This window comes from Marmota marmota, unplaced genomic scaffold (genome assembly GCF_001458135.2).
Source record: "Marmota marmota marmota unplaced genomic scaffold, marMar, whole genome shotgun sequence".
NCBI classification, from domain to species: domain Eukaryota; kingdom Metazoa; phylum Chordata; class Mammalia; order Rodentia; family Sciuridae; genus Marmota; species Marmota marmota.
This window is the reverse complement of record NW_025999968.1, coordinates 55,969,515-55,980,856: the sequence shown is the minus strand read 5'-3', so window position 1 is coordinate 55,980,856 and position 11,342 is coordinate 55,969,515. Positions and strand designations below refer to the sequence as shown.

General features: G+C 45.0%; 2 protein-coding genes across 14 annotated transcripts in view; one reads left to right on the top strand and one right to left on the bottom strand.

Moving 5' to 3' along the window:
* Nucleotides 1–527, bottom strand: part of LOC107136460 (carbonyl reductase [NADPH] 1) — a 16,282-nt gene extending 15,755 nt beyond the window's left edge. Inside the window, exon 1 of the mRNA XM_048803649.1 lies at nt 115–527. Coding sequence (XP_048659606.1) covers nt 115–403 — 289 coding nt within the window. The 5' untranslated portion in view covers nt 404–527. The remainder of the gene's footprint in view (nt 1–114) is intronic.
* Nucleotides 528–10,353: 9,826 nt separating this feature from the next.
* Nucleotides 10,354–11,342, top strand: part of Setd4 (SET domain containing 4) — a 23,536-nt gene continuing 22,547 nt past the window's right edge. For 5 of the 13 annotated variants that reach the window (XM_015478735.2, XM_015478734.2, XM_048803636.1 and 2 more), the window contains exon 1: nt 11,069–11,222. The gene's annotated coding sequence lies outside the window, so the exon portion shown is untranslated. The other 8 variants (XM_015478737.2, XM_048803638.1, XM_048803644.1 and 5 more) reach the window with 7 other exon arrangements.

The window sequence follows — 11,342 nt, the reverse complement described above, 5'->3', positions numbered from 1 at the left end:
TTTCTTTCTAGGGAGACTTTATGGATCCCACAAACAGAGGGCACCTGCCCCTGAGCCGCTTGCAGAAGGTGGTCCCCCAGGGCTACAAGCTTTGCACCCCGACCGACCGCTTACTCTTAAAGGCGATGCCCGCGTTGTTGACCAGCACATCTAGTCCCCCGTACTCCTTGCGCAGGAAGTCGCGCAGGTCGCGGATGCTCTGCGGGTCGTCGATGTCCAGCTGGTGGAAGAGCGGGCTCAGGCCCTCTGCCTGCAGCTGCTGTACGGCTGCCCGGCCCCGCGCCTCGTTGCGCGCGGTGAGCACCACGTCCCCCGAGAACTGGCGACAGAGGTCGCGCACGATGGCAAAGCCAATGCCCTTGTTGCCTCCAGTGACCAGCGCCACGCGGCGACAGGACGACATGGCTGGTGGGCAGCGCGGAACACCTGCGCGGAGAGCGGACCTTACAACCTCTGCACTGCTGGAGCGCAAAAGTGGAGCACCCGCAGGTTGCTGGCCCGGGATCGCCCACCCACCAAGCAGGCGCAGGCGCAGCCCCGCCCCGCGCAAGGCGTGGCCCGCCTGGAGTCCCCTGGAGTCATCTTAGGTGGTCAAGGACTGGGAGCTGGAGATTAAAGTTGTGCTTTGCAATTTAATCTTTGCAAAACTCGCTTCCTGGTTTTATTGGTGTGTATTTAATGAATTGTTCAACTGTGGTTTCCTTTCGCGGTTAGAGGAATAAACAGTGAAATCGAGTAGCTTTTTGTAGAGGAACATGAGGAATGTTTTGGGGGAGTCAGAGTGAACCTGGAGGTAGGCTGGGGCAGATCACTGGCATCCCTGGGAACCACGCTGAGGGCTTGGACTTTCTCCGAAGGGTTTTTGGAGCGGTTTGCCAAGCAGACTGTGTGCAGAGCCCTGGGAAAGGAAAGGATTCAAAAAGGCCCTTACCTTGCCACACAGGCCAGTGGGAGCTGGTGGGTGCTGGCAGGTGCCTACCTGGTAGAGAAGAACCATTGGGATTGGTCATGTGACTACATCTGTACTGACTCCCAGGGCTGGTCTTCTAAGGTTTGCTTTCTGTACCCCCAAGTATCCAGTTATTCACAATTGTGCTTGAAAGACATGTGGCTTGTGTATGAACTTCCCCTCCCTTTATCTCTGCAATTGAAGTCTTTCAAACTAGATTTGTGGAATGAACTGAAAGAAAAGTCCAGGGCATCAAATTTCTGTTCATTTCACCCTAAGTATATAAAAGCAAAGCTACTGGCCTGTCCATTTTGAGAATGGAGAAGTAGTTACTAAATCGACTGTTACTTCACTATGTATTTGCAAAAATACCATCCTACCTGGCTCTGAGAGCTGCAGTGTACAGGTGCCTGGGCACATCACAGCCCTTCTCACTCACACACACACACACACACACACAAGCACACACACACAAATCACATGTCAGGATGTACTTTTCTTTCCCCATTTTAAGATGAAGGAATGGACTGCTGCTGAGAAAGTTTATAAGTTGGTTCCGTGATTCGAATGAATTTTCCTCATCCCTTGGAACTTACAACTAGGGAAGAGGGGACTAGATCAAGTTTCATTTCTGTCCTGTCCCATAGGTATCCACAGTGGCTATTTAAATCTAAATTGAAATTGATGTACAATTAATGCAAGTTATAATTAATGCAAACTTAATTTTGCAATTAATGTGAAATTTCTGTTTTGGGCTGGAGTTGTGACTCAGGGGTACAGCACTTGCCCACCATGTATTAGGCACTGGGTTTGATCCTCAGCACCACATAAAAATAAAATAAAGATATTGTGTCCACCTATAACTAAAAAATAAATATTAAAGAAAAAATTCTGATTTTTTAGCTGGGCGCCAGGCCTGTAATCCCAGCGGCGCGACAGGCTGAGACAGGAAGATCATGAGTTTGATGCCAGCCTCAGTAAAAAGCAAGACGCTAAGCAACTCAGTGAGACCCTATCTTTAAACAAAATACAAAATAGGGCTGGGGATGTGGCTCGGTGATCAAGTGCCCCTGAATTCAATCCTGGATACAAAAAAAAAAAAAGAAAGAAAAAAATTTTTTTTTCAATTTCAATTACCACATTTGAAGTGCTCAAGATTTACACATCTGTGACCATGGTATTGGGCAGTGCAACTGTAAGGTATTTTCATCATTGCAAAAGAGACTTTTGTACAAAGCTGCTTTACACAGATTCTAATTATGTTGCCATTTCAAAGTGACTTTCCTGGCAGTTGATTTAACAACAAGTTGAAGAACCTTGCTTTTTTCAATGGATTTTTTAAATTAAGGTAATAATAAAATCACAAGCAGTGGTAAAAAAACAAGAGAGATCTTACAGGTCTCCCAGTTTCCCTCAGTCTGCAAACTCTAGTATGATATCACACATATATTGACATGAAAAGGATGTAAAAGTCATTTTTTGGAGTTCTTCTGTTTTGTGTCCTTACTCAGGGGTGTACAGTTACTTCTGTATGATTTTATCACATGGGCAGATTGTATAGGGATCATGCCCAAGACACAGGATTTCCAGGAGCAGAAGGGCGTCTATTGTTGCTGTTGTATAACCAAACTCTTCGCTCTTGCTCTCAAACCCAGTCTATCCCCAGTCAATCAGGCATCTGCTCCCCTTTTCTCCAGGTTATTGTTGAATACTTGTTACACAGATGAAGCCTAGGAAATGTAACCCTCTGGGTTGTCTTTTTCACTTGGCTAAGGAAGTGGCTTTGTGTGTTCTCCTTCACATGAGTGTAGGTTTGCTCTGTGGTTGGGTGGGCCTCTCCTCTCCTGCTTTCTTCTGTAGGTGTGGTGAGCCAGTGCAGGAGGGCGTAGGTTAAGGACGTGGGTTGAGTTAGATTGGGTAGGAGGGCCACTCATTGATGTCTGGTGGTGCAGGAGCTTGGAACATGAGAGCACCTGCTAATTAAAAAGGCAGTGCCTGAGAGAGGGCCCTGGATCACGATTTTCAGGCTGGTTTGTTTACGCTTTCAGAACTGGTCCCCACACGAGTTGACAGTTCAATGGGGCTAAATGCTCCAGAAAATGCAGTATAGGAACCATCAAGTATTAATAAGACGTTGCTGTTACATCAGCCCTGTTTTTCTCATTGCCAGTCACTGGGGCAACTTTGGCAAAAGAGAAGGAGCTTGTTTACTTGGGTGTGGTGCAGGGTTGACCCAGGCTTAAGTCCTGCCACTCCCGCAGTAGGGCTTAGGGAATTTTATGAGATAAACAAGAGGGTGGTTCAACAAAAGGGCATATATGGCTGGAGTTGAAGTAATCCGTGCTCTGAGCATGCATTATCAACCTTTATGTCTCTTCATGGGATGTATGTTCAGATAATGGCATTAGCAGGAGTGGAGGGTGCAGTGTGGACTTCCCATTGTCAAAATAAAGTTAGGAGAGGTGGTACAGTCCTGTAATCCTTGTGAATCCAGAAGCTGAGGTGCTGAAGCAGGAGGATGGCAAGTTCCAGGCTGGCCTCAGCAACTTAGCAAGAAGTTGTCTCATGATAAAAAAAAATAAGAAGGGCTAGGTATATAGCTCTGTGGTAAAGCACCCCTGGGATCAATCTCCAGTGCAAAAAGAAAAAAGAAAGAAAAAATCCCCAATGGACCCTTGCATAGGCCCAAGTGAAGAGCCAATGCTTTCACAAAGGCAGCCTTTAAGTCCCTGGAGGGAAACCTCAGCCACTATTTTCATTATAGGCTGCTCTTAAAAGGTTCCAGCTACCTCAAAGTGGGAGACTAATAACATATGCTGAGCTGTGTGACCTCCAAAATGATTCCCCCCTTTTTTGTGCCACACTGAGGACTTAGCCCAGGGGCACTCTACCACTGACTACATCTCCAGCTGTTTTTATCTTTTATTTTGAGGCAAGGTCTCCTTTATTTACCTAGGCTGGTTTTGAACTTGTGATTCTCCTGTCTGAGCCTCCCCCATTGCTGGGAATACAGGCATACACTACTGAGCCTGGCAAAACTCATGATTTTCAAGGTCTACTAAAAGTGCATGAAGGTGGAGATTTTATGTGGGTTTTCTTTTTGGTTTCATTAGTATATGAAAAAGGTTGCATCAAGAGTTAGTGGGGCAATGGAAGGATCATTCAAAATCAGTGCTAAGGCAAGGAAGTAATGATTGAGGGGGGAAAAGTAGACCCTGAAACATACACTAAATAATTTCCAAAGACAGAGAACGAAACTGATTTATTAATGCAACCATGAAATAACTATAGAAATACATAACATTTATCCCTTCAACCTGGGAAAAGCACTTTATAAGGATAATTATAGGAGAGGACTCATGAAGGACTGACAGAGCTAACTATGGAAAACTTCAAGCATTTGTTTTTAGAAAGCATGGTATTTAAAAACCTGAAAATTAATCTCTATTTGAAGGATTTTGCATCCTTTTTTCCTTTGTGGCATTTGAATCTTGGATCTTTTTTTCCTCTCAATTATTTTTATATATATTTTTTTCTTTCTAATTTTGGTTATGTATATTATTATTATTATTTTAATATTTATTTTTTCATTTTGGGTGGACACAACATCTTTATTTTTAATTTTTTTTTATGTGGAGNCTGAGGATTGAACCCAGCACCTCATGCGTGCCAGGCGAGCGTGCTACCACTCGAGCCATATCCCCATCCCTGTATTTTATTATTATTATGTTTTTCTTTTGCTTTTTCTTTTTCCCATGCTGTGGTTGGAACCCAGGGTCTGTCCCACCCCTGAGCTATGTCCCCAGCTCTTGATCTGGGTTCTGGTTTGTTTGTTGGGCCACCCCAGCACAAAGCACTTTGTCTGGGTTCCAAACGTCTGAGAAATAAACCCAAGGAGCAGGGTGAGGTTCTGGATTTTCCTTCTTCCTGCCCTTGGCTAAGTTAGGAGACATGTGTGGGTGGTGAGAGTCAGAGTTGTGGGATCTTGGCTCCTGTGTAGAGAGAGACTTTCATCCCATCTATCAACTCGTGGAGTAAATTGACATCTTTACTATCTATTGGTTTAAAACAAATTTTTAATTTGTCTTAAAGAACACACTTTCATGGTGTCTGTGAAAACATGCTGGAAAAGACTATTGCTGAATCCTAAATCATGAAGCTCTCAGGCCTTTCCTTGCCTGACTTGTCCACACCAGCACCATCATCTTTCTTGAGAGTGTCCTGTGTGTCACAGAGGATCCATGTGTGGTGGTCAGGCCAGCTTTTCCATAGTATTACTCAGTTTCATCTCAAACTTTAATGAGATCTTTCTTTGCACGGAGGCCTGCCTCCATCCTGAGCATATGGACTTGAATAATTTTGGACCTTGCTGTGCGGTTAACATACCTTGTCTTTCTGATATATTGCCTGTAAGGTTTGTTCACATTGTCCCCACTCCCCCTCCTTAAGTAGAAAACTTCTCTATGGCAATATGTGTTTGATTCATGGACTTACACTTTGATCATCTCATTTAAACCACACGCAGCATGGTTGCTGAGGAGTACACTCCTGCCTTGCGGGAGATATATCTCAGAGGAACAGGAGAAGAATTCATAGTACTAAGGTCTTTTTAGTACATTCTTTTTTTTTTAATATTTTATTTTTTAATTGGACACAATATCTTTATTTTAATTATTTATTTTTATGTGGTGCTGAGGATCGAACCCAGGGCCTCGCACGTGCTAGGCGAGTGCTCTACCACTGAGCCACAACCCCAGCCCCTTTTTAGTACATTCTTTAAGGGTGGTCAGGGGCCTAATGTCAAGTGTTGTCTAGAATCAATAGTAAATATTTTTGCAGCTTTGAACATTATCAAGAAGGTGCTTAAAGGGATGGGGGCTAGGCTTATCCTTGGGATAGAGTCTTGAGCTGTTAGAAACTATGTTAGGGGCTGGGGATGTGGCTCAAGCAGTAGCACGCTCACCTGGCATGCGCGGGGCGCTGGGTTTGATCCTCAGCACCACATACAAATAAAATAAAGATGTTTTTCCACTGAAAACTGAAAAATAAATATTAAAAAATTCTCTCTCTCTTTAAAAAAAAAAGAAACTATGTTACTGTTTAAGTTGTTTGAGGTGGGGACATAGATGGACAAAATTGTTTGTGCTGAGGGTCTGTAGTTTTCATAGAACAAGTTTTAACTCAGGAATTTGGCTATAGTTCTGTCGGGGAGAGAACCTTTATCAGTTCCTATGTAGCAAGTGGGATCATACTTTATTTTTGACCTTCATAACAAGAAAGGTCTTATTTAAATGCTGCTTTTCTTTTTTGTTTTGGTACTGAGGATTGAACTCAGAGGTACTCGACCACTGAGCGAAATCCCCAATCCTATTTTGTATTTTATTTAGAGACAGGGTCTCACTGAGTTGTTTAGTGCCTTGCTTTTTGCTAAGGTTGGCTTTGATCTCATGATCCTCCTATCTCAGCCTCCTGAGCCCCTGGGATTACAGTTGTGCGCTACTGCGCCTGGCTCAATGCTGCTTTTCTTGATGTCTAGAGGGCAGGTGTATGTGATACCCAGAGCTGTGGCAATTACCTTGAGATCATGAGAGAACAAACCAAAAAGTGTATTGAATAGCCAATTACATCAGGGATGGTAATATGGAAAGCTAGAAAAAGGGTTGAACTTTAAAGACATCACCAAGTCTCAATCTGTTAAATACAGTAATTAAGTGGGCCAACCAACTAACAAAGAAAAGAAATGAAAGACCATTAGATTGAAATAGTTCTAATGCCCTAGATTCCTATGTAAACCCAAATCTGACTGAGATGTAAAAGAACATGAGGACTGGACATTGGCTAGTGGTTAATAAGAGCATGTGCAAGCTCCTGGGGAGATTACCAGCAAAACATGTGCATGCGTGTGGGCGCCACACACACACACACACACACACACACACTTCAAAAGAGAATGAAACTCAGGCTAGCCAATGACAGGCAGTCAACTGGGCTTTAGTTGTATTTCCTTGAACTTCTTATGGAAATAGTTCAAATAAGGCTTTTTGTGGTTAAAATTCAATTTTGTTGCTTTGCTTTTGAGAAACTGATGTGACTCCATTTTTGAAAATAAATAAGTAACAGCAGCTTCTACCTCAAGGCCTGTCTTAAGGAAGGGGGCATGACCCTTGTCCTTAGAAAAACCCACAGAGCCTTTCTAGGCAGATACCCACCCTGCTGAGTTGTTTGTCTGTAAATAACAGGAGAGGTCTGCAGCACCAGGTGTTCCTGACTTAGTTAGGCTAGGTGAAGACCCATAGCAACCCACCTAGCAACCACCAATCAGCATGAGACAGGGAAAATACCGGGGATGCCAGATGACCCCCTCAGTAGTTTATGGTGGTTGATAACATGTTGGGAAACCATGTAGTTTAGCACGTACACCCCTCATGGCCTAAACCAATCAGTTCAAAGGAATCCCCCTCTTGTACTAACCAATCACCCCTACCCAACTTGTTCCCGCCAGTGAATGTGTTAATCAACGTTAAGAGTTGTTGTTTGATTTTCCTGCGGTATGGAATGATTTGCTGTGTGATATTGTGACGCATAGAGTATTCCCCCCAAAACCTATAAAATCTCACTGGACAGAAGACCGGGACTCACTCCTCGGGACAACTGCATCGGAAATGGTTGTGACTCCAGGCTCAAGCTTGCAATAAAGACTCTTGTATGATTGCATCAGATTCGGCTCCTGGAGGTCTATTGGGGACCCACGAATCTGGCATTACATTTTCGCGTTCACCCTATAAAAGCTGCCTCCTGGTACTCTTTCCAAGTGGAGATCAAAAGGAATTCCAGTTGCATCCTGCCCCACTCATGAATCTCTGCTCAAATAAAGTTAGTTCCTTAAAAACTTTATCAGTTTATTTTAACAGTTCCATGCTTGGAAACATCTATTTCTAGCCCACACATCTTTTTTTTTTTTTAAAGTTTTAAGTTTATAATTGTTTAATGTAGAGTAAAATTGCAAGTGTAATACAGAGAATTAAAGTATACCTCTAACTCGGTTTCTTCTATTAACATCTTACCACTATTGTTACTGGTAATCCAGTTTTATTCCTCTGTTATGTGTTCCCACCAGAGAAGACTTAAGGCAAGACTTGAAAAGTAGCAAAAATAGCTGGGTACTCAGGAGGCTGAATGAGGCAGGAGGATCGCAATTCAAAGCCAGAGTCAGCAACTTAGTGGGATACTGTCACAAAACAAAAAGTGGAAAGGGCTGGGGATATATAGCTCAGTGGTAAAGTACCCCTGGGTTCTAACCCCAGTACAAAAAAAAAAAAAAGCAAAAGTATAGCAAAGTTTATTAAAAAAGTTAAGAATATACTCTCAGAGCAGAGTATGTTGGCTCAGGGAGGAGATCCACCATGGATTTCAGTCAGGAGACACAGAGCATATAGAGTAAATAAGCACAACAGTTTTATCTTACAATACAAAAGTACAGTCCAGAGAACATGGAGTGATTGATCTGTCTCAAGAGAGCAGGAAGCCCTGGATTTGGGTTGTCTGTTTTCCTGTTCAATCTGGTTTGAGTTTGGTTCCTCCCCTGTCCCTATGCCACATCATTGGCAAGTGATTGACAGGCAAGGAGCTCATATGCTGCCCCAGGAAACTCTGTAACTGAGCAAAGGTTGGTCTCTGTCCCCAGTGCCAATCAATGTCAATTTAATAATGAGGTCATGGTTTTGAGAAAAAGGTAAATGTTTATTGCTTTACTAGCAAAGGAGAAACACAGGGGACTATCCCAAAGGCCGTGACTCTCCAGATCAGGAGGGACAGGGAGTTAGTTTTAAAGGAAATTCAAGGGTTACTTTCCAGGTGTGTTCTGGTAAGGAGTCCCAGGGTGCCCTGATGGGTATTAGGATTAATTTGTTAATTTAGGAGATATTCATTTCCCAGATCCTCAGCAGGCATCTCCTTCCTGAAGTGGGTATGTTCAAGGGCAACACAACTAGCAGAAGAAAATATAATCCTGTCCCCCTAATCTTATTAGGGAGGGGAAGAGGGGAGAAGAGAGAAAAAACATTTTTTTTTTTAATAAGCCTTAGAGCAATGAGGGCTATATTCAGAAGGTGAAGGGACCACTGTTACAAAGTCCACCTGAGCCCCCACCTCAAACAACTTAAACACTAACAAAGTGTCTAACAGCTCAAGGCTCTGTCCCAGGGAGGAGCCTAGTTCCCCACCCCACCTTTAAGCACCTTCCTGAAATGTTCAAGCTGCAAAAAAACTATTTATTCTAGACAAAATTTGACATTAGGTCCGTGACCACACTTCCTTCAAAAATGTACTAAAAAGAGCTTTGTGTTATGAATTCTCCCCCTGTTCTACTGAAATGTATATCCCTTAAATCAGGAGTGTACCCCCTCAGCAACCTTCCTGCATGTGGTAAAATGAGATGTACAAAGTATAAATTCCTGAATCAAACACTGTGATACTGATAAGGTCTTGGAGATCAGGAACTGGTAGCCACACCCCTACCTCCACCCTGACTGTTGCAGATTAAACACCCAAGAAACCACAGGCAGAAAGCAAGTTTTATTTAAGAGAGGGACAAAGGTAGCAGACTTCGGAGGAGAAAATGGGGCCCAAAGCTGGGTGCCAGTGGGAGTGGATGTATTTTGCTCTTTTATAGACCCCTAGAATTCCACCACCTTCTCTTCTCCATATAAGCACCTAAGGGCAGGAAGGAGGAGCACAGAAGGTAATGCCTTGTGTTGGGAAGTGCTGTCCAGGAGGTTAGCTGTTAGAAACCCAGTGATAACCAGTCTTCATCTCCTCAACCCCCATCATTCATTATCTACACTGACTGCCAGGCTTTTGGCCCCCTGCCTCTGCTTGTTGAGGAATGTGACATTTCCTGACCCCTCAGGATAGGCAAGGCTGCAGCAGGTAGATTGCTTTTTGGCAAAGTAGGCTCATTTTATATTCTCTTAACCCTTTGTTCCCACCATCCTATTTGTCAATTTTCCATGTTACATTGCCATAGAGTTTTCTTAGGTTTACAATAGGTATACAGTGGCAAGAAGGGGATTGCAATGCTAATTATATTAGAATGCTATTTGGTAATTTGTTTAGGGTTATCTTGAACATATTGCAGTTTAGGGAGCATGCCCGAGACCTGTTTGACAGCGTGGGTGTGCTGTTTGCCAAGAGTCCCAATAATTCTGACCACAACTGGTTATAGCCTTTCTGATAGCAGATTTTGGGATCCCTCTCTTTGGTCTGCTTATCTTCCCTGTCCCTTCCAGTGACCTTGCTCATGTCTATATTACCTAACACTGTAGTATTTTTGTCACAAGAAACCAATACTGAAGCAGCTGCAATAACTAAGCTCCACACCTTATTGGATTTCACTTGTTTTCCTCCTAATATCCCTTTTCTATTCCAGGATCCCCTCCAGGATACCACACTGCATTTAATGGTCATGTCTCGCTGGGGTTCTTTCGTTTATGACGGCTTGTCAGAGTTGGTTTTCATGACAGAAAAGATATTTTAGGAATCCTGGGGTTGTTTCTTTTTTCTTTTTTTTCAAGGAAGAACGCGAGTTATGGGTTTGGGGAGGAATACAGGAGGAAAATGCTGTCTATGTGACTTATTCCGGATGCTGTCGCCTTGACCAGCTGGCCAAGGCGGTATTTGCCAGGTTAGTTCCCACCCAGCCCCTCTTCCACGTTGTACTTCCAGGAATCCGTTTACTAAGCACAGCCCACATTCAAGGTGGTGGGTAGAAATGGAGCTCCGTCTCCTGGAACTGGTATCGACGTGGATTATTTGGAATCCTCCTGCAAGGCGGGTCTGGAGCTGGGCAGAGAGCTGGGGCGGGACAGGTGGGGAGAAGGGGCGAGACCGTGTCCCCGCCGTGGGAAGGGAGGAGTGGAGCGGGGTGGGGAGCAGGTAGCGCCAGCCCGGTAGGGCCTGCGGTCGGCCAGGGGCGCCCTATGGGCTGCGTCCTAGTGGAGCACACGGCAAGCCTGGGCAGCTAGGCTCCTCCGAGGGCCGTGGCCACCTGCGCGACCTAGGGCGCCGACCCAGGGGTCAAGGTTGGGCGCAGCCTGCGAGTCGTGGCAGCTGCGCATGCGCGCACACTGGCGACGGGAAGGGGCGGGGCCTCCGCGAGTGACTGACGTCTGGGCGGTCGAGGGCCGGAGGCGGGCGTGGTGGCTCTCAGCCTCTGACTGTGCGGGTTGGGCCGCCCTCGGCCCGTGCACTGTCAGAGGCCGTGGCGAGCTTGCGGGTGAGCCGGGGGACTTCCGGTCAGAGCCGCGCGTTGCCCGGATGGCGGCGGCTAGGGCTTGCAGGAGGGTCTCTCTTGAGTGGGTGTAGGCGGAGACGCGCGTGCGTGGCCGCCGCCCGT